General features: G+C 40.8%; 2 protein-coding genes across 3 annotated transcripts; one reads left to right on the top strand and one right to left on the bottom strand.

Moving 5' to 3' along the window:
• Nucleotides 1-3,143: 3,143 nt before the first annotated feature.
• On the bottom strand, nt 3,144-4,933 carry LOC145446564 (transmembrane reductase CYB561D2-like). The gene is made up of 2 exons (XM_080324910.1): nt 4,641-4,933; nt 3,144-3,919 (listed from the first exon to the last, which is right to left on the bottom strand). The coding sequence occupies exons 1-2, from the start codon at nt 4,837-4,839 to the stop codon at nt 3,375-3,377; spliced, it is 744 nt and encodes a 247-aa protein (XP_080181036.1). The 5' UTR covers nt 4,840-4,933; the 3' UTR covers nt 3,144-3,374.
• Nucleotides 4,934-18,461: 13,528 nt separating this feature from the next.
• Nucleotides 18,462-23,524, top strand: LOC145446553 (sodium/potassium-transporting ATPase subunit beta-1-like). Of its 2 annotated transcripts, none has more exons than XM_080324892.1 (7): nt 18,462-18,637; nt 19,594-19,722; nt 19,788-19,925; nt 19,987-20,183; nt 20,242-20,388; nt 20,450-20,599; nt 23,246-23,524. In XM_080324892.1, exons 1-7 carry the CDS (start codon nt 18,502-18,504, stop codon nt 23,348-23,350), a joined length of 1,002 nt encoding a protein of 333 aa, XP_080181018.1. In that variant the 5' UTR covers nt 18,462-18,501; the 3' UTR covers nt 23,351-23,524. The 2 variants fall into 2 exon arrangements, with proteins under 2 accessions (XP_080181018.1, XP_080181019.1); XM_080324893.1 differs by lacking the exon at nt 18,462-18,637 and adding an exon at nt 19,321-19,509.
• The last annotated feature ends 337 nt before the right edge of the window (nt 23,525-23,861 follow it).

Here is a 23,861-nt window from a genome sequence, read left to right on the forward strand (position 1 = left end):
CGGCTTGCCGAGCGCGAAAATTGAGATCAATCGAAAGCTACCGCAGTACTGATTGCGTAAATATAAATTTGAAACTGCTCGTGGTCTTGGAGGTGCAAATTGAGATATGCGAAAGATGCCGAGCTTGATTCATATTGATGCATACCAGGATGTATCCAATTTTCGACAGCATAAGCATTCGTCCGCATCATGGGATGAAAATGATAGCATTGATATGGAAACGTGTTACTATAATCCTCTGTTTACTCGAACAGCACGTTTTAGAAATTATCAAGGTATGGCGCACTCCCCCATAAAGGCCCGTTTACTCGAAGAGCAACACGGATCAGTTGTGTCGGGTATACGGTGTTAACACTTTGCGCGATTAGTTAACGTTAATAAAAATGGTGTATCGTAAAAATGCCATGTAGCTTTATTTCCGGAAATCAAAGGCATTACTACACTTGCTTTTATACTTCAACATGTATATGTTATCCAGACAAAAGAACTGATATGAATTATAACTCAAAGTATATGATACTGGGAATTGAAAGTGAAATATAAATACTACTTCCGAAAGCGGAAAATGTATTACATATCTTTCGTCCAGAAAGTTTCAAAGTGGTATGCTAAATCACCTTTTAAACTAAAAAAAAGTCAGAGTCCACTTTCCAGATTAGGACACGCCGTGGACTGCCAGATTACGATATGATAAGAAAATGCCAGATTGCGAAACATCAGTTTCAAACGTTATGATGAGCCATATATATATATAGGACACTATGCTGTGATGAATTATTTCATATGAGCGAATGGCGACAATGTGGTGTGAATGGAACCACGCCAACCCGCTACCTAAATTATATCAGTGTTGGGATCAAGTCACTACCTACGAGTCACGAGTCATCTCGAGTCATTGCACATTTTGACTCGAGTCAAGTCAAGTCAATCGATTTTCGAAGGTGACTCGAGTCAAGTCAAGTCACTCGTTTTTTGGAGGTGACTCGAGTCAAGTCGAGTCAAGTCAAGTCAAGTCACGAGTCAAGTCACGATTCGAGTCAAATTGAATTTTTGAAGTGTGAGTGATGACGCAAAGTCATTACATTTTGCTAGCTGTGAGAAATACAGATTAATTGGCCGTTTATTTTGAATTAAATAACGAATATAAAGTTAAAGATACATGGAAAAAGGCGTTGTATCGCTCACGCACACGTAGAACTGCTAATAAGATACGTGAGTAACTGTGTACAGCTACATGCTACAGTCTGTTATTATCGGTCAAAATAGATGATCGAATAGACGAATCGTCAAGAAGTTGAAACAAATTGATATAGTACAGTGCACTACCCATCTACACATCCGCGAGAATATAAGCGCATAAGCTATGTTCGTTCGATTTAAATAATACAAGTGGGTTGGTAAAGGTGAGCACTGCGTAATGTAACCCCTGAGCCATCTAAGAAACAAAGATACGTACCTGTTAGATTAATCTACTACTACTACTACAACAACAACGTAAGCTGCGATCGTTTCGTTTGAAACGTACTATCAATGAATATCTGGTTGCCCTCACAAGTGACATCGACGTACCGCGAACAATCTGAACATACATGAGATAGGGTGATTTAATCAACACCGTTTACTTGATGACTTGAAATTGACTCGTAAATTTTGCTCCGAGTCACGAGTCAATTGACATTTCTGAAGCGCCGAGTCAAGTCAAGTCAAGTCATTTTTGCAAAGTGACTCGAGTCAAGTCAAGTCATACGAAAAAGTTGACTCGAGTCTGACTCGAGTCAAGTCATGACTCGAGTCATCCCAACACTGAATTATATCCACCGATACTTTCGTGAAAGCATACTGATTACCCCGTACCCACTGAGCGCGACGAATATAATGGGCTTTACTCAACTGTTATGAAAATTTAACGTTGATACTCCGTGTAAACAGCCCCGAAATTCCTCAGGCTATCTTCCTGATTGGAGGATTAAACTACTTCTACTTGACAAACTGAAAATAGCGAAAAGTAAGTAAGTACATTGCAAAATATTACGAAGTAGAAGTAGCAAAAATCAGATCTACTTGAGTAAGTACCAGAAGTAGAGGAAAACTACTTGAGTACTTCGAAAAAGTAGAAGTATTTCGTTACTGACCACCTCTGCTTTTGAAACATGGATAATATGCACATCGCTCTCGAGTTTCCATACACCAACAGCAATAGGAATGTAGGCTAGTTGGTCAATATGATGAGTAGGGCGGGTTTTTTTTGACACGTCAAAATTTTGTCAAAATTGTAGCGTTAGGTCAAAATTTTTCATTAAGTCAAAATTGTTTGTATCGTAGATTTTGCACTGCCGGTGAACATATCATTTGATATTTTACTTTACAGCTTGTAGAGTATTTTATAGGCCTACCGTTGCAAACGGCTAATTGTCTGCTCATTGTGAATCATAAACGGTCAAATAAAACAAATAGGTAGACGTGGTGTTATGGTCAACGTACCGCAATATCGTTACTGAAGCAAGACTTCTTGGGCATTGCATCATTCTTATATTAGGAAACGCACGATGAAAAATTGTGATGTTGACAACATTGTCAGAATGAAGCAACACGGTGTCACCAGCAGTGTGCGCACAACTTAAGTGTTGTCAGCCAACAACTGCTGCTGTTGAACGTCCTTGGCAAGATTCTTAGTAAGGACAGGCACTTTCTACCCAAGAATGTAGGAAAGTATCACTCGTTGTACTACAAATTTTTGTAATTATTTCTACCATAACACATATTGTAAGGTAACCACTGGAATTCTTTATAAGGCCAGATTTCGTTGAAATATTGTTTTTTTCATGTGAAAAGTTGCCTGTTTCTGAGCCAAAAATTTTTTTTTCAGGTCAAAATACTTCGTTAGGACAGCCAGTTCCGACCAGAAAGAAGATAAGTAGTACAATTTTAACATTATGTGGGAAAACACCTAATTTGTATATGTTAGGTCAAAATTCAAAATTTTTAGGTCAAAATGTTCTTATTTTTAGGTAAAAAAAAAACCGCCCTAATAATGAGCATCTCGGGCTCTCGGATTGTAATAACAGAGTGGTAGGCTTCTTGAAAAGCTGAAAAATTTGACAGAAACTGCTCAATCTATTTCACCAGCATAGCTACAAACAAACAACTGTAAGCATCTTTATTGCAACGAAATTCCAGTGATCTCAAACACAGAGAATCAAAACATTGGCAACTACGATATGCATCCGCTAGCAAGGCCCATACACCAATAGAAATAGATATGCATATCAAGAAAAAGGACAATAAAAGAATCATCAACCACACTAATAACGACCTACTCAAATCTAGATCAGTAACTAACACACAAAAGTCAAGCTGATGCTTGTCATATCCTATTATATAGCATTCCGTCTAGGTTTAGGCAAGTAGGCTGTTGTCACTTGGTTCATGATTACGAACGCGAGCCAACAAGGGGCCATAAAGCATAATGTCCAAACAAATCCAGTAACGTTCCTCGTGAACCAATTTGAAAACAGACCTAACGCCAATGTTCCACATCCCAAAGTAAAGCCCAATAGTCCAAACGTAGCATGATACGTTTTTAATTGAACCAATTTCCAATTCTTGGCCTTTGCAGGATACAGGAGGAAGATTCCAAAACTGGCCTGTACTGCAACATAGATCACTGTCACCAAGCCAAACAGCCCGTGCCATGTCTTAAAATGTGGTTTATCTGCTCTCACTTTATTGAAGAATATTGTAAAAAATCCGATGATCGCACAGACTATGCAGCTTGTCTGTAAGATCCAATGTGCTCTAACTTTGGTCTTTCGCGATGCCCAAAACATCAAGCTACTTTCGGGAGAAAACACCAGAATTGCTTCGACCATGAATGTTGCGAATGCAATGGACATCAGAGCGGGATGCCATGAAAACAGACCTGAATATGTGAGATGCAGTCATATTTCATTCACAGACAATACTATAGCAGCCTAACATAGATAAGAGAAGGTATAGTGCTGGGTTCACGTTTAGCTTAAATTCCATATGTTGTGAGAGTTATCTTAATGTCTTTCTGATTTATGAAGTCGCTAAGTCCTAATAGATAAGCACAACATGACCCATTTTAAAGTGCAGTTAGGCTGCTAAACTAAACAGAGATAAACGAAGTTTCTTAGTAATCCAATATGAGTCACTCCCAAGCACTGGCAATGAGGGCAATTAAATGATCAAGTTAGAATCAACTACCGCAGTGAAAATTGAATCACAGAACCTCTAATTAAACCGTTAGTATACAGGTACAACTATGCAGCCACAATGGTATCATGTCCATTATCGTGAGTCAATAAGTATATATAGCCTATATATATATCTATATATATGAAGATGCATATTTACGATGCAGGGGCCAGGGTATATACAGGGTTACCAGAAAAGTTGACCTCAGAGGGATGTATCAATCCGTCCCGTCTGATATCAAATACTACGTTTGCAGATGCTATTTTATCACTATGACTATGTGTAATGTGCATAGTATAGTGTGTATTTTGTCAAATTTCAGCGGGATGAAAAAAGTCACGCAGGATCAAAGTGCTTCTCTTCAAAATAATACCTACCAATTTCATGTAACATATTTCCTACAAAATAAAATTATTTCTTACTTGAACCAGGTCCCGAGAGATAAGTGACATAGACAGGAAAGATTACCGCAATCAAATGAGCCAGCAATGAGCTGGTTTTCCGTAGGAATTTGAGGACCTTATCCCCCTTCGATGATCCTCCTTTTAATTTCACCGTGGCATTTCGTATTAATGGCTGATGCATCTCCGTATTTTTAGGAATTTCCTGGTCTCTTCCCATATAAAACTATCTTATAATATGACTATACTTAACCACCTTAAGAAGTATCAAAGCTAAAACAATGCAGCTCAAGCAATTCGATGGGGACCGTGGGCGTACTAAGATATCGCAGACAACGCAGGTATCGCAGATGTCACATATGGATGATATTTATATATATGGATAATTTCACTAGGGATTACTAACCTACGGATAGATGCGCAAGTCCCCTCGTTACGCTCCGGCAAGCAGTTACACTTGTTGCTGAGCAATCTAAAAGCAGCATAATTGTTGGTGTTATAGCTTGCGACCCGAGGGCTGAAATGTAATGAAATTGGGCTTAATCGAGAGCTACTCACGCACTGATTCCGAAAATACAAATTAAAATCTTGTCGGGGACATGGAACCACCTCAAACACCCCTCAACATCCTCGTTGTACGCCAAGAGACGAAATTGTGTCCACGTTTAGTCCATTCCCATAGTCCATCCCTCACGGTCTTATCGATCATTCCTATCTAATACCGAATACTGTGCATGCATATTTTCTGTACCACCACCACTGCCGTGTGTTATGTATTTTGGTTTGATGAAAAATAAAGACTCTCTCGCTCTCTTTTCCACTCTCACCTGCAATATGGAATCGTAGTATGGGGAAGTGCATGCAAAACATTTCTGTGCAGAATTCGAACCCTGCAAAACCGTGCGATACGGCTGATCTCATCTGTACCTTTACGTACCAATTTATCGCCTTACTACCGTAAGCATCGAATTTTGCGAGTTGATGAACTATATCGCTTCGAAGTATCAAAAGTTGTTCACAAATATTTTTCCAATAGTCTGCCTCCTGTGTTTGATGACTTTTTCATACCTGCTAAAAATGTCCATTCCCATTACACGAGATCCTCGTCAAAGGGAAATATCTACTTATCCCCACCCAATAGCAACCTAACTAAGAGATCTATCGACTACTCGGGACCTATCATTTGGAATGCATTACCACCACATATCCGTGAATTGCCTTATGATGGATTCAAAAAAGCCCTACTTGATCACCTCTTATCGTTACACTAACACTGTTGCCCAACCTCGCCCAGACATTGCTTCATTGATCATTTGCTACCATCGTTTAATTTTTCTTCTATTTTATTTTTTTAACTACTGTAACTTTTTTTACAGCCAGACTGTTTAGAGTCAAGTGTACCTGTTTGATGCTGGTGTGATCAGACTAGATGACCCTCACGGTCTTATCGATCATTCCTATCTAATACCGAATACTGTGCATGCATATTTTCTGTACCACCACCACTGCCGTGTGTTATGTATTTTGGTTTGATGAAAAATAAAGACTCTCTCTCTCTCTCCCATAGTAAAGCATATAACCATAGTGTCCTATATGGTGTCGACACAAGCAAATCGCACGGTTCAATGAAATTGTATCACGTCACAGTTTCCATTTGGCTACAGGCAATTTGACGGTGATTTTTGACCGGCTTGCCGAGCATTAAATTTGATGAATCGGATATCAATCGAAAGCTGACTCTGCACTGATTACGAAAATATAAATTTTATTCCGCTCGCGGCCCTGGAACCCCCACAATCAGCCCCCAATTATTCATTGTCGAGTAGATTGGCAGTGTGACGCAACAATGCTGTCTGGCGAAACGAGAGACTAGCTCAAGAGCAAGGATGCGGCCGAGCGGCGAGAGTGGGATCAGCTGACGTCGCGGCAATAGCAATGTACAACCGCGCCACAGAGAAACGCTGCGCTGTTGATACTTTTTCTGTGCGTTTCGGTACAAGCGAGCACACACCAGCCTTTCCTTGACTTGTAAGGGTAGAACTGGGTCCACAGAATGTATTTGGTCCCTACCAATTTTCGCGCAATATCCTTCAGCTGATAAAGATATGTAGGCTACGTCTAAGTAGTCTATGTCAGATTATTATGATATCGATTGCCTTAGCCCGCTTGTTGCGTAGGGCTCCAGAGACACGTCGCGCTGTTGATGGCGGGTGTCGATACTTTCTATAGTCGCTTTTATGGTTAAGTGTGAGCAAGGAGCATTGAGCATGAGCATACATTACAAGCTTTTATTTGATCCGTATGGGTAGGACTTGGTCCGCGAATGTAGCAGGTAAAATGTTGATTGTTGAATAAAGTTTAACAGCAGGATGAGTGTCGAATTAAACTGGTATCGCTGTCCGGATTCAATCCGTTAATAGAAAGCTTGCGGGCCATACCTGCCAAATGATTCCAAAATGTTACCACCAAATTCATACCTTTGTTTTTCACTGGAATATATCTGATATCACTATAAACGTTGACGTTGGAATTTGGTTTAGCATTTTTCAATCACCAAATAGTTTTTTTGAATGCCGGGGACCTTTTGCGTCAAAAGTAATACAGTGGTATCACAGATATTTGAATTACATTCATTCTGTAGCCTGTATATATATTCCTAATGTAACTTACGTAAAACGGATTTGCAGTATTTTTTTCGCATCTGTGAATAACTGAATGTCCATTGTCCATTCGGCCCAACAGAGTTTGCACTTTTTCGCCTTCTCGGAATTTGGCAAGGTCACCGACGTGGTGCTTATGGGGACCAGAGTGAAAACTCAACACTGTAGTTGTATTACTACAATATGATATATTTACATTATCTAAATTTGCTGTCTTGAGTGAATCTTATTACTTGAAAGTATACTTTTCTTACTAGAAATATCTCTAACAGATGAAGGATTGCGCGAAAATTGGTAGGGACCAAATACATTCTGTGGACCCAGTTCTACCATTACAAGTCAAGGAAAGGCTGGTGTGTGCTCGCTTTTAGCGAAGCGCATAGAAAAAGTATCAACAGCGCCACGCATCTCTGGAGCCCTACGCAACAAGCGGGCTAAGGCAATCGATATCATAATAATCTGACATATCCAATGTAGACTACTTAGACGTAGCCTACATATCACTATCAGCTGAAGGATATTGCGCGAAAATTGGTAGGGCCCTAATACATTCCGTGTACCCAGTTCTACCCTTACAAGTCAAGGAAAGGCTGGTGTGTGCTCGCTTGCACCGAAACGCATAGAAAAGGTATCAACAGCGCAGCGTTTCTCTGTGGCGCGGTTGTACATTGCTATTGCCGCGACGTCAGCTGATCCCACTCTCGCCGCTCGGCCGCATCCTTGCTCTTGAGCTAGTCTCTCGTTTCGCCAGACAGCATTGTTGCGTCACACTGCCAATCTACTCGACAATGAATAATTGGGGGCTGATTGTGGGGGTTCCAGGGCCGCGAGCGGAATAAAATTTATATTTTCGTAATCAGTGCAGAGTCAGCTTTCGATTGATATCCGATTCATCAAATTTAATGCTCGGCAAGTCGGTCAAAAATCACCGTCAAATTGCCTGTAGCCAAATGGAAACTGTGACGTGATACAATTTCATCGAACCGTGCGATTTGCTTGTGTCGACACCATATAGGACACTATGATATAACAATAAAACAGATTTGGGTCGAGTTATCTTTGTCGCCTCCGCGTGTTCAAAATGAAGTGGAACAGCCATACGGGAGGTGGGGTTACCATATGGGAGAATTTGCCTCATTTTTCAAAAAATCGAAAATGTCCTCCGAGCATGCCCTAATGTCATCCTTTTTGGCAATTGACTTGGCTTTCACAGCCAGACGATTGTACCATAGCAATATACAACATTGTAAATTGCTATGATTGTACAGGTATAGAACTGACAAATGGCGACAAGAAAGCCCGGAAAAAGACCCGATGAAAGAAAGCACTCATAAAGGAATGGGAAAAGAGAGAGAGAGATGATATTCTTTTTCGCCTGCACCACCGAGATGCTTTGACGACGGAGTTGCGATACGGCCATAAGGTCATCTAGTCTGCGCCCCCGTTTTTTCTCCTCCATGCTATCCGTGATTGCTGAGCGCCTAGCAGGCAGAGATGAGCATGGATTAGGATTAGAATTTGAAAAAACAGGATTTGTGAAATTTTGTCGGATCTGGATTGGATTAGGATTAGACATTTTTTCTGAACGGATTTGGATTTGATTTATCGATTTTCTGGGAGATTGATATGACGTGTGGCGAATGGCGACAAACTTATTTAGTCAGTTCAGTTAATAATGTACTTATGGAAGACTACACTATGGTATACTCGGTGCCAATGAGCAAGAGAGGTGCAGCCCTATGTCAAGCTATCTTAAATCAAGAGTTCTGGATTAGGTGTTGGAGTAGGATTTTAAGTTTCGGATTTGGATTGGATTAGGACTTAGAAATTCCAAATCCCCTCATCTCTACTAGCAGGATAACTGCGGATACCAGTTTTCCAGTCTTTGGTATGACCCGGCCGGGGATCGAACTCACGACCTACATACCGATCGAGAAGCCGGACGCATAACCATAACTCTCTCGTTTCACCAGACAGCATTGTTGCGTCCCAATGCCAATCTATATAACAACGAAAATTGGTGTCCGCAGCTATCCTGCTAGGCCAGGGGTGGGTAAACTACGGCCCGCGAGAGGATAATGAAACTTTTTTTAAATATTGATAAAATGCGTACTTAAAATCGAAATAATGCGGGGACTTTATTAAACTTTTTCTTAATATATTTCACCATGATAATTCTAAGACAGTGGTTCTCAAACTGGGGGGACGCGCCCCCCTTGGTGGCGTGAAAGCATCTGACGGGGGTGCGAAGCTGAGCTCAACTAAAAAAAAATTCGCACTCCGCGCGATTTACATCCAATTCTTGGTTATTGCTCTGAATATATAGTTTGAATTTCATTTTTAAAAATCTCTTATCCACAGTCGTAACCTTCCATGCCATCAAACAATCCGTTAGGTTTGCTAGCATCCTGGTTGCGTTTTGTGATATGACTATAAGGGGGGTGCCAAATCTTTCACCATCGTAAGGGGCGTGTCTTAAGAAGTTTGAGAACCACTGTTCTAAGGTTAAATACATCCTATAATATTTTTATGTTTAATTTCTGGGGCAGCAGCGACAGCCCGATTTCAAGGCCCACGAAGTTTGAAAGGTTTCAACTGCTAAACATCACAGAAATCCTATACGAGATTGACATAATTCGATTCACGAGTGTGATTTCAGATTGGCCACTCCAGTTTTAATTATTTCAGTGATATGCTTATAAAAAAAACGATTAGCACATCTTAGCTGGATTCGTTTTCTGTATGCGTAGAATTGAGGTATTCATATTTTATGTACACATTGTAGAAGCGTGTATGAAGCTAACATGGTTATGATGCTGTCAGCATTGTATGTCCTGGAACTGAACCAAAAGTGGAATTGGTAAATCTATGAACAGATCGCTGCTCAGTGCTCACAGATTTAAATTTAAATCTTGTTCTAAGAATCGGGACAACCGACTTTCATCTCGAAAATTTTGACAAATTGGTTATTGAGGTCGACCAGCCTGTAGAATCTCGCCACTATATGTTTCTGACGCGTATATACGATATCATCAAAAGCAATGATTGGCACATATATTATCTCCCTGTCCTCACTATATAATCAAATACCCATATTGCAATTTGGTCTATAATCCCAATTTTATATAGTGCGCCCCGCGAATGGATTCAGATGTTGAATGCGGCCCGCGAGCTCAAAAGTTTGCCCACCCCGGTGCTAGGCGCTCAGCAATCACGGATAGCATGAAGGAGGAAAAAACGGGGCGCAGACTAGATGACCTCACGGTAGTATCGCAACTCCGTCGTCAAAACATCTCAATGGTGCAGGCGAAAAAGAATATCATATCTCTCTCACTCACTCTCTCTCTCTCTCGCTCGGAAAGAACTAGTAGAAAGGGCCGCGGCTTGAAAAAAAAGATCAACATCGAAAAGAACTGTGACATCGGGCACTCTAGGCCGAGGTGGATGTTAGATTAAAAAGGAACGCAACTGCGTGTCGTTCGACATCCTCCTATCTGTTCATTACATCGCATTGTGTCTTATCGCATTGTACATTGTGTATGACTTGTTCCGATGAAAAATATAACTCAACGATGATTATTAATACTAGTCAGCCCTCGCCATTTACCGGAATACGACCTGACATATCGATCTCACTTCCATCACTCGCCACCTGATTTTATCGCTTGCCACTATCTTCATTTACTTTCATTCAGTGTGCATGCCTCCTCTTTACATCGCCTAGGCTAGTGTCTGATCTTGAGACTACTCCTCGTCGTTTTGGCATCTTCCTATCATTCATTGTATTGCAGTCTTGTGATGTTTTAAGTGATGAAATTTTATGAATAAACTTGAACTCGCGAAATCTATGACGGCAAGAACGACTAAAAAGGACGTTAGAGCTGGTGATTCGCAAGTCGATTTAGAAAAAAAATTTAGTCAACACAACAGAATTTCCAGTTACGTTCATTGTATAAGTATAACAATTTACAACGTAGCAATTCCCGGATGTAGCTATTCACGGTCTCGATGAAAGTATCAATCCGAAGTCAGATCCCTCTTCAAAGTTCGAAGGCCGGAATATGTAAGGGATGAGAAGGAGAGGAAACATTATCCTACAGACCTGCACAAACTACTGGATTTTCAAAAAGTGCAACTATATAGAGAGAGAGATATGGTATTCTTTTTCGCCTGTACCATTGAGATGCTTTGACGACGGAGATGCGATACGGCCTTTGTAGTAAGGTCATCATCATCATCATCATCATTGGTTTATTAGCAATTTTATCAGTTCAATACACCACAAAAAATGCGATACAATGAAAAGACAGGAAGATGTCGAAGCGACAAGGAGTAGTCTATGGAATCTGACACCCACCTTGGCCTAGGCGATGTAAAAAGGAGGCATGCACACTGAATGAAAGTAAAGAATATAGTATAGAAAAAGAAAGCGACAAGAAATAGGGCGGCATATCATGGGAAGCGAGATCGATAGGTCAGTCGTGGTCCGGTAATCTTGAGAATGGACTGTATATATTTAGTAGTAATTGCTTGTATATTTCGACTTGAATGTGGACATGCTCGCCGACTGTCGGATGGCCGGCGGGATGCTGTTCCACACATCAGGTCCGGCATATTTGATAGAGCGATGATCTTTCCGGTCGATCATATGATATTTGGACGACGTGAACGCGCGTGTGTTGTACTTGTGCGCTTTTGATTCAGAGGTAAAGAAGTCATTGAAATATTCGGGGCAACGACCGCAGTGAAACTGATACATAAACTTGGCGATTTCTAGTTTCCGCATATCTTCTATGTTTCGGACGCCGAATCTCTTCAGCAGCGGCCGGGGATCAAACCCACGACCTACCGACCGAGAAGCCGGACGCACAACGATTACACTACCTAATTTTCAAAATCCGCAACTAGAACTAGAACTACTCAAAAAAACGTTGGTTATAGTTGACCATCAACTAACTAAATGTTTAGTTTGTACAAAGTCTGTCATGCTGATTTCACAAATATACCTTTGACGCTTCGGAACTCGGGCAACTCATGACATCAATTATAGGTGCCGTTTTTACAAATTTACTTCGTAAGCGAAACCTACTTGAGTACTCTAAACAAACAGAAGTACTTCGTTACTGAACATCTCGCGTCTGTGATGCTGTGAAGTGGTGTGCAAAGGTGATCAAAGTCGTAATCGTATTGGTACTGATGTAGAAGTAAATAGTGATTTCCAAGCAAGTATAACAGTCTAGGTCTATAGTTTTGCCAAGTATCCAGAACTTTTATATATACAAATTTGTGTCAAATCCTAATCCGATTTTAACTTGAAATAAAGAAAAATGGTAATTGATGCAAAGAGGAATTGGAAATTTTTCTTTCACAACCAACAAATCTTGATTTAAGATAACTTTACACAGTGCTGCATCTCTCAATCTCATGTTCATTGGCACCGAGTCCGAGTGTACCATAATGTAGTGTACCTAGAGTTACCATACCTATTTCGGGAGCTGAGCCGAAAAATTGACCTTTTTTTAGTCAACCTCAACCAACCTGTGACGTAAAGGAAATAACTGTAATTTGGGAGCTGAGCGAGAAAGTTGACTTCTTTTTTGTCAAGCGACCATGAAGTGGGAAAAATTTACCATTTTTTAAAGAACTCCCTCCGGTATTGTAAGTTTAAAAATTTTGAAAAAGTGTCCTCCTTTCCCGATTCCAAAATATGGTAACCCTATAAGTGTACAGTAAGTAGGGCCTACATCAGGGGCGGGCAACATACGGCCAGCGGAGAGTTTTCCGTCTTACATGATAATGTGGCCCGCGGCCCCAGAGTCTGTCAAGATTTCCCACTATACTTGCTTTTACATCAAATTTTAGTGACTGTGTGTTATAATATACGAGTAGATGCGCAGCGTGCGAGAGTGGAGCTTACGCTTAAGTTCGTCGAAGCGAGAAGACGTGCAATATCGGCATTCACGATGTACTCAACCCTAATGTCGTTTGTGGTAATCATGCTGTTTGTCGACTACCATGGTCATTTACACCAGGCTGATATTTCTTACTTTTCATTCCGTAACCGCCGAATCGTAGCACGGAACACTACTAGGCTTTTGTAAGACGTAGGGTTACTACATTTTGGAAATCTGAAAAGAGGCCACTTTTTCAAAATTTTCAGACATGCAAAACCGGAGGAAAATCCTGAAAAAATGGTAAATTTTCCCCACTTCGTGGTCGGTTGACTAAAAGAAGAAAGGTCAACTTTCTCGCTCAGCGCCCAAAATACAGTTTTTCCTTTCACATTATCAGTGGGTTGACTAAAAAAAGGTCAACTTTCCCGGCTCATCTCCCGAAATACCGCTGGAGCGTTACTTCGGTGCTAATTCACCGTATCTCAGTTGATTTTGCCATATATTTAACCAAACTTCTCAAAAAAGAGAACAAAATCTCAAAAAGAGGACATTTGGGCGTCCTCCAAGGACACTTTCAAAAAGGTAAAAAAAAGTGGACAAATCCTCTTAAAAGAGGACGTATGGTCACCGTAGTAAGACACCGCTTATACCACGAGTCGCCAACTCAAAACGGGTCGCGGGTCACTTTTCAAACTTCGTATAGAGGACGCGGACCGCATGAATTCAATATCGAAATTAATCAGGCCATGCAGTTGAACAACGACACTATCTTGTGACCTACTCAACCCTAATGAATTGATATCTTGGTGACTATACTAGGAGTACCGGGGTTATCGAACTCCTTGAAATCTTGATTAAGGATTGCACCGTGTGTTGACTGATCAGATAGAAGCAGACATGGCGGCGCCTGTATGACAATGCTATTCTCAAAACCACATTGTCTTCGTCACTATCGACGAGAAATGGCTTTGAAGTGACACTGCTGTCGGTAAAATACATTCATTAAATACGATTTATTACTTGTATATGTGGATAAATGGGCGGATAATGTATCGATTCAGCAATCCGGCCCGCCAAGTACCTAATTTTCCTATATCTGGCCCGCCGACTGGAGAAGTTGCCCGCCCCTGGCCTATATCAATAACTGATATGAATAATGTTTGTCGCCATTCGCCACACGTCAAACAATCTCCCATAAAATCGGTAAATCCAATCCAAATCCTAATCCGTTCAGAAAAAAATCTCTGATCCTAATCCAATCCAAATCCGACAAAATTTCACAAATCCGTTCTTTTCAAATCCTAATCCTAATCCATGCTCATGCTCAATTTCTCACTACCTAATACCAACATATACACTGAGCAGCATTTACTAACGATGTAATTTATAATAAAATGCACTGAAGAAGATAGCTGAAAATGTTTACTCGGCCCGCCAACGTATTTTCGACTTCTCATTTGGCCCGTGGAAGAAAATAATTGCCCACCCCAAAGGGTAGTGATGAAAGTAGCGCGAAAGTGAATGCACATTGCACATGCACACGAACACCGATGTCTATGATGTGTATAGTAAATCCATAGATACACGACCGTAACTGCCGCACCCCAAACTCGATGATGGGGGGGGGGGTCGTGCTCGAAAGGGGCCCAAAATTCTTTCGTGAATTAACATGAATTATGGACTATTTTTTTTGAAACTTTATTCAATTTTTTGAAACTTTTTCGCGCTGCACACGATTCAGTGGTGTCGTCAGATGTTTCAATTATTGGGTACCCTTCACCAAGAAAAAAATAAGTATCATGCGCCAATTTGAAATCGTGTTAGTCTCTTGGTTTTGTACGTTTGGGCGATTTCAATATATTTTGACATAGCAGACAGGAGGTCACGAAATAACATCATGTAACGGGCCCTACATATTTTCTTCACTCGGCGCTATTGGTAAATCTGATTAAGTGAGCATGAGCAGAGAGAGGGTAAAAAATTGACAGCAATATATATGCAATTTTCAATCATATTGACCGATTCAATAATGAATTAGAGTTAGGTTTCGCGCTTCGCGCGGTTAGTCGAAGTAAGCTGGCGCACTAAAGAGTTTAATAAATATTGTAATAAATTGCGATAAAAACGAACAGGCTGATGGGGGTCTGGGGGTGTAACGGTGAAATTTAAGGGTGACGATGAAATTGTCCGTAGAAAAACGGCGTTCGGTCTGGAGGTCGAAGTTCCCCTCGAATTTGTGTTGTTAACACAACGGGGCCCAAGACCATCGTTTATTTCTTGTTTATTATATTTTATCACTGTTTATTATTTATTATGATATATTATTATTATCGAAATATTCAATTTTTGAGGGCAGGGGGTCCATGAACTCATTAAGTACCCCTCATATTTTTCTGACTAAGCCACTGAATGGAGGTTAGAGATAAGCCTATAATTATTACATCCATCACTTGCTTGAGTTATTCATCACGACGAGGTAAATATAATACTACAGGTGTCCGGTCAATACCGAGAAAACCATTACCGAGCATGCCATTACCGAGAATGGACACCACCGAGAATGGACATTACCGAGAATGGACACCACAGAGAATGGACATTACCGAGAATGGACACCACCGAGAATGGACATTACCGAGAATGCAATATATGCAATGCAGGCATGTTATGCATATGCACAGGTCGTGTGAGTGCATCACGGCGTTGCCACATTCGGTATCGATGCTCAGGTATAAATTTGTCGACAACGTCAGTCCCAGTAAGCTATATTCTTGACATTGGCCATTCTCGGTAATGTCCATTCTCGGTGGTGTCTATTCTCGGTAATGACCATTCTCGGTTATGTCAATTCTCGGTCATGTACATTCTCGGTAATGGCATTCTCGGTAATGTCCATTCTCGGTAATGGTTTTCTCGGTATTGGTATAGAACCAATACTACAGCCCTAATTTCATAATCGCGCTCGGGCTGTGAACAAGTGAGGATCGGGCTGAGAAAATTTCCGATTACAGCATTACTGCTGTCCCGCAATCCTTTTCCATATATGATTTTCTCGCCATGAAATTAAAATATATCGATAGAATGCTTGTGTTCAGTTCTGTGTCAACTTACTGTACAGTAGGCCTACAGCAAAATATAGGCACCCACAGTAGCCTACACAGACTATGCATATCGACGGAGTATGGGATTGGATAGTATATACATAATTCATTCATTGTGATTCGATTAATTGTAAAATTCATCGACAGAAAATTCCCTCATCAAATATCATGCGTCATGTACAAGCCAGTATTGAATTTACGTGAGGTAGTTCTTGTCAGTTTCCTCAAGGGTGATGAATCGATGTAGCATAGCCTACATATTGCTTATCTAATTGTGTGATTGATCATAATTTCAAACCGACACCCATGAGAGACCTTATTGCGATGTTGACCTTGACTTTCATGAAGTCATAGGGATAGGGCTATATATAAATATATGCAACCTCGGTTATAGGTCCTTTGGCGCATTCGCTCATGGATAGAGAGGCTGTCATGATGGGATGGAGGTTATTTAATAGTCATAGTCCTGTCATCCATCGCTTTATTGCCATTTGTATCAGAGAATGGCATGATTGCCCCGAAAGTAAGTCTGCAATTTCCATACTAAATTGAAACAGGTCAGGGCAAATATAATTAGCAGCAGCCATAACTGTAGCATTTCGGCGTATTTCGTAGGTTTTATGACAGTGTGCCCTTGGTCGATAAAAGATAAAGTGTAGATTGTTGAACAAAGATATTTTTATCAGAGGGTCCGCTGATTATTATATCTAACCGCCTACATCTCAACACAACAGATCAACAATCATTAGTTACATGCTTACATCACATGATAGAGCGGGCGGCGGGCATGGGTCAAGTACTTTTAGCACTTGTGAAGCTTACATATACCATAGTTCATATCCATGATTATATCGTTCCAATATAAAATAGAATTTTGTAACCTGGTTCCGTCACAGTACTACCAAACTCCGTTACGATGCAACATTTGAGGCTGATTTTGGGGGGTTCCAGGACCACGAGCAGAACAAGATTTATATTTTCGCGAACAGTAGTACCGCACTACCGCGGTAGCTTTCGAATGATACCCGTTTTATTAAATCTAATGCTCGATAAGCAGGTCAAAAATTACCGTCAAATAGCCTTTAGCCAAATGGAAAGTGTGACGTAGACCAATTTCACTGAGCCTTGAGATTTGCTTGTGTCCACACCATATAGGACACTATGCTGATACATTATGAATTTTAATCTTTGTGCTTCAACTGCTAGGTCATACGTTTCCAAATCCTACTTCGTAAAATAATGCCATTATTGGACGCAATGTAAATATGTCATTGGTGGACGTGATTAGCATTCATCCTCACCCCACCGCGATAAATGATATTTGTTATGTCAAGCAATGAAAGGTACAGCTGAAAGCCGACATTACAAGATTTGGATCACTGTCAGCCGTGAACCGGCTGAGTACCGAGCAGGTCTCTGTATGTTTAACGACCATAATTTGAGCCGTCATTATGAGAAAAATCATGCCCCGAAATACATACATTCGGCTGATGTGGAAGACTTGCTAGCAAAGCTAACAAATTAGCAGGGCTTTTTCATGAAGCAACACAAAGCTCAGGACGCACCTAATTTAATATTTACACATCCACATGTAAGCAAGTGTTTTTTGTTACCAATGTAAATTCACTGATGACTATGACACTATGACTACTTTACTTGCAATTTAGATATAAAACTGCACGTCTTGGCCCGCCTCGGTATTTTCTGCTTCACATTTGGCCCGTTGGGAAAATTAATTGCCCACCCAGCTCTAGTGACTGCGTAAAGGGCAATCTAGAGTCTAGACGAGGAAGGACATCAGCGTATGTAATGTATCGAGAACATCAGTATAAGCAAGTACAGTAGTCATAGCTGTCACGTGGTCGCAGATTTGATCACGTGATATCGCTAAAATATTCGGTTATTGATTAACTGATCATAAAGGCGGCTCTCTTGTGTATCTGTCGCGCTGCTTAGCGATATTGTTCGACCTTCGTTATGACCGCTGGCGGAGGCGGCAGCTGTTTCGATAGATGCATGTTGTTCATGAGGACGAACGCAATCATTTCATTTCAGTTTCATTCTTTTTGGACATAAACGGATGCAAACCTTGAATGTAACCGTCGCCATTATTATGCCGCTACCGTACGAAGTACCGATCACCCAACCGGCATCTACATGAACGAGATGTCATTATGTGTTCTTCGCAGGTGTAACATATTATCCATATATCTGACATATACCCAGCATGGCAGCAGGTAAAGACAAGAACGCTCCCAAGGAAAGCTTTTCGGACAGATTGGCAAACCAATGGCGCGGTTTTTCCGAGTTTATGTACGATCCTAACACCAAAACGGTCATGGGTAGATCTGGAAAGAGCTGGGGTGAGTACGCGTACACTATCATATATCGTTATTTTACCACACGCTATGGAACGATAGAGTGTTCCTTCAACCATGAAACGATATACTAGCCTTGGGAAAAAGGAAGTAATCAATATCCTCCAAACTCCCATGCATTATACATGGATTCTGGGAAAAAGGATGTAATCTAATACTGTACTGTACTGTGTTGCTCACTCGCTCTCTTGAAACCTATACCTCGAGTAGTGGCAGTTTTTCTGTTTGACTTTTAGAGGTGACACAAGAGTAGCAGGTTTAGTCACTGGTACTCATTCACTATACCCATATCAGCTGCATGATTGAGTATTGTTTTAGAGCCACCACAGAAGAATTATCTTTTGATTGGTCATCTTGTCCTGGTGCCTGTTATCAGTGTTATGTGACATGGGTTACATACAACTTTGAGGTTGATGATGTTGTGGAAGAGTAAAGACATTCCTTAACACTCTAGTACCTGTCGTTTCCATGACTCAAGGATTTTTATGGTTGCTTGGCCACCAGAATTTGTTGCCTCTGCTGGCCAACTGTGCTTTTTTTACATTTTTAAGGAGTCTGTAATACTTAAATTCTCTACCATCCACTGCCAGATATCAGTAATGGCCTCAGGGCGTCATATTATGAGGTGTCATGATAAAGGCACTCATTTCTACATTAAGCAGTTATCATCAAATCATTTCTGTTATACTTTCCATGAGGCAGGCATACACTAGGATTTATTTGGTATCTAGCAGTGTAAATGGCGCATGACAAGAAAACTTTTGCTGAAAGTGCCCGTGAAAACTGGGACGGGTTTGTAAAGTTTTTGTGGGATAGTGAAAAAGGAACCGTCTTAGGAAGAGATGGTAACAGTTGGAGTAAGTTTGGCAGTCCATCATTGCAATGAATGTACATGCTTTGTTGAGTGTTGGTATTGATTCTCATAAGTTTTTTGTTAACAGCAAAAATCCTCATCTTCTATCTCTTCTACTATGGATTCCTGGCTGCTCTCTTCGCCGTGTCGATATCAATTGTGCGTGGTACTCTAGATGAATTCACACCGACTTACCAGACGAGATTGCAGACACCGGGTCAGTTGTAATCCATGGCTTAAATTCATGATAAATTCTTCATGGAGAACTTATTTGGATGGCAGGAGTGGGAGTGCAGCCGAAAATTGCTTCTAACGTCGAGCAAACAAGTGACATCTTCTACACAGTACCGGAAACTGCGCCCGATGACAACAATGTTCCATACACTCGTCTGGTTACACAAATTCAAACATTCCTTGAGCGTAAGCAAGACGACGAATGATTCATTAGGCACCAAATCTGACCGGCCAAATGATGTTTTAGCATACAACGCATCGCTTCAGATGGATGACAATTTCCGAAATTGCTCCGATGAGGAACCCATGCAACTGAACCAACAGTTCAGTGGTAGTGAGCAAATGAAAAGTTGTGCGTTCAACACGAGTCTCCTGGGACCGTGCGGCACTTATCCGTATGGGTATGATGTAGGCAAACCGTGCATCTACGTGAAATTAAACAGGGTAAATACAACTTGAGGTGAATTATCAAAGCAACAATTGATTTTGTTATTTGTTTCAGATCATAAATTGGTACCCAGTCGGTTACACAAACATCAGTGCTGCTGGCAGTAGTTCTGAGTCTATGGCACCTAGCTTGTCTTCAGTTTTAGAGAAGAATGGTCAAACTTACAAGCCAAACCTGATGTACACTACTTGTTACGGCTATGTGAGTACGGGTTTGCTTGACATTTGCGGTAACATCTCTTATGTTGTTTTGATGAATTCAGACGAATGACGCCAAAACAGATCTTGGCGATGACATTAAATATTATCCTGAGTCTATGGGTTTGCCCTTCTCATTTTATCCATATCACGGAAAGCAACGTCAACCGTCATACTTGAACCCCTTGGTTGCGGTGCAGCTAAACAGCGTTAAAGTAAGTTCTGCTTCTGTATTGGTCATAGGTTTAACGTGTGTGTCATATATCCAGAAATGAATCGCCTCGAGTCATCTTGAGAGTTTTAGTTGCGTAAAGAGTCATATGAAACTCCCGAAATTAGGATCAAACTTGAGCCTAAAGGCACTGGATTAGCTAAAAAAATAGAGATCTCTGCTTTGAATGTTGTTGCGTTGCTTGGTACTCCAACACTGGGAAAAGCTGGTCAAATAAATTAATGAACTATTATTGTTGGCAGAATTGGTTACGATGCAATCAATCTCCCCCATTCATCTGGGGCCTGGTTTGTCAACCCATGATTTTTAGGGTCCGAGGACATAGGAGCTTGTGACACACGAGCATGTGGGTTAAATTAGAGGCTTGGGGTGGGTTAGGGTTAGGCTTGGGATAAGGATATATATAAGGATTAATTTCAGGGCTATGTTTCGGGTTAGGGAAAGTTTTTGGGTTATGAAGTCACGTGCAGAAGTGTCCCATGCGTAACTGTCGTTTTCCATTGTGTCGCATGCTCATATGCCGGACAACCGATTTTTAGGTTAATGCTAGTGTAGGGTTACCATATTTTTGTAACACAAATTCCGGACGCTCTTTAGCGTCCACTAGCGTATTTCAAAATGAGGTATGAGCCCATTGATGAATATGATGCCACACCAGCAAAGCTTTGTCTATCGACTAGAGGTGGTCACGATCCGGTTCAGGAGTATGTGGTTGTGTGTTGTAATTTGTAACCAGGGCCGAAGCCACATTTTTCTGCCCCCTCCCGTCCAAATAAACGTTGATCTTGAGTAGGGATGGTGTGAACGTGAGGTTCACGTTCGCGTTCTGTGTGTGAACCTCGGAAATCTAGAGGTTCACGTTCACTAACGAGCCTTGGTAGGTTCTGGACTGTGAACCTTTTTCATATATTACAATTTTCACTTCATTATAACATCTTTGGTTGAAATTTATTGCATTTAACTGCAGGCCACTCTATACATGGCGCTGGCAGCATAAAAAAATCGACACTAAACGACCATGCACCTTGACAATCTTAAAAAATTTACTTGTTTTACAAAAGTTTGCTCGAAATATCCAGCTTTCGGTTTGTGAATATTAAGTGACTATCTGATGTGAGCTTCACCCGCTATCACACAACAGCACGAGCAAAATACACTACATGTAGGTATAGTCAGCGAATGATCGTTATTCAGCCAATCAATGAAATTGATATCGTTGTCTGATGTAAAAAATCTGGCAGGTGTAGAGGTCAATCTGGACTACATATGTTTATTGTATAATAAGAACCAAATCCGTGTGATTAAGGTGTTGGCTACTGCTGTATAACTTGTTAATGGGGTAATATCGGTAGCAAGTATAGAAACCCGATTTACACTTCGCTCAATATAAATAGAGCAATTCTCAGACGCCGACTACATTGCCCGTTCTGGCGTAGGCCGTTATGGCGTAAGCTTTTATTCCCTTGCAATCTTCGTCGAAATTGTCGGCAAAGCGACGGAAGAAAGTGATTTTATGGGATTATTATATCATTTGATTGGCCCAGTTCATACATTTGGCGACGTTTAAAATGTCAATATGTACTTTGGCATTGTGGCATTATGTAGCCCATGTCGTCGCCAGGTATCGTTTACTGTACATCAATAGGGCTGGAATTAGCAAAATGACGACATGTGACGTCATGAGGTTCACGTTCGCGTTCACACGAACCTGAACCTTTCATAGGTTCACACCATCCCTAATCTTGAGCCCGAAGTAGGACAATCGATGCACCTTCTGAGGACTTACTATATGCATCTGGTCGTTAATTGATTTGAATGAATTATGTCAATAATATTGGTTCTTCCATATATTACTATATAATTTGATCCTCTCTCCGCCCACATGATCAGAGTTTGCTGTAGAGCTTATGGGGGATGATATGACTTCGAAAATGCAAGGAGCGTAATTGTACAATGTACATCGTTAAGTCATGTCCAAACGCCCTAAACCGACTTTATGAATATACCGTTATCCTGTGATTGCAATTACAATTAAACTTATTTCTGTAACTGAATGTTATTTTTATTTATTTATTTTTGATCGCAGCTTTTTCATGTAGCATAATTCTGCCCGAAAATAATATTGTTTATGTTGATTTAGTAAAAAATTATGAGCTTACTTCAAAATTCCGGACATTTAGGCATATTTTAGAAATTCCTCCCGGACGCAGTTTTAAAGGTGAAATTCCGGACATGTCCGGGAAATTCCTGACGTATGGCAACCCTGTGCTAGTGGATCTGTATTTTTTTCCGGCTATACTTGTAAATGAATTCATTCAACTAAATCACAAATTTACAGTTTGTACGCTTTATTGATTTGAACTCATTCTGGTCACCATAAAAGTCCCATATTTTCTTCCTGTAATGTATTATCATGATGTGTAGAATGTGCAATGATTGCAATATTAAAAGCTGTTGGTGAGTGCAAGTGAGGCACGTAACTGTTTGAAGTGCTTATCCATGACTAACAGCATCCGATTCAGCTTCACGTAAACTAATTCAGTGCAAATTGTGGTGGATGGTTTCATGTAAATCACAACTTGACACATTTTCACTGCGCTGTTTGATAAGTATAATCATTTTTCAACAGCGTGGCACCAAAATCGATATGGCGTGCAAGGTTTATGCGATGAACATTCAAGACAATAAAGATATGGGAGAAGGGTTTTTCAGATTTGACCTTCAAATCGATTAGGCTGCGTCATAGATTTCAAGGACATTTCACAACAATCAGCAGCACGAAGAGATATCTCCAAAACCAGTCGATAGTCGTGGTCCTTCTGTCGCATGATGGGAAAGCCACTGTTCAAATTGATTTTCGGCATTTAATTGTAATGAATTTTAGTCAATAAATAATTGCTATGCTCTCTTCCTTTGAGTGATGATATAGAATTCTCGGCCGCGCCCTTCTGCATTCGACCTCGTGGATTAGCTGAGGTCGCATTTGAAGCGTGATAGTAGCGCAGACATTGTGTTCGAAACGCACTCATTCTCTCGCATCAGCGGCTCAATGCTCATTCCCGATAGTCGACGAACCGCGACTGTCTTCTTTGCACAGAAGCGTCGCTGTGGAAAGTTACTGGGTGTTGCCGTTTCAGTGAAGCTGGCGGGTCACGGGAGTCCGCCTACAATTGGTATTGATTTCGCGGACGTGCACTGCATTGTGTAGATTGACTGGATCGTTGATAGGTACATGACTGTATCTT

This window comes from Botryllus schlosseri, chromosome 9 (assembly GCF_051294905.1).
Source record: "Botryllus schlosseri isolate E-star chromosome 9, Bs_hap1, whole genome shotgun sequence".
Classification (NCBI taxonomy): domain Eukaryota; kingdom Metazoa; phylum Chordata; class Ascidiacea; order Stolidobranchia; family Styelidae; genus Botryllus; species Botryllus schlosseri.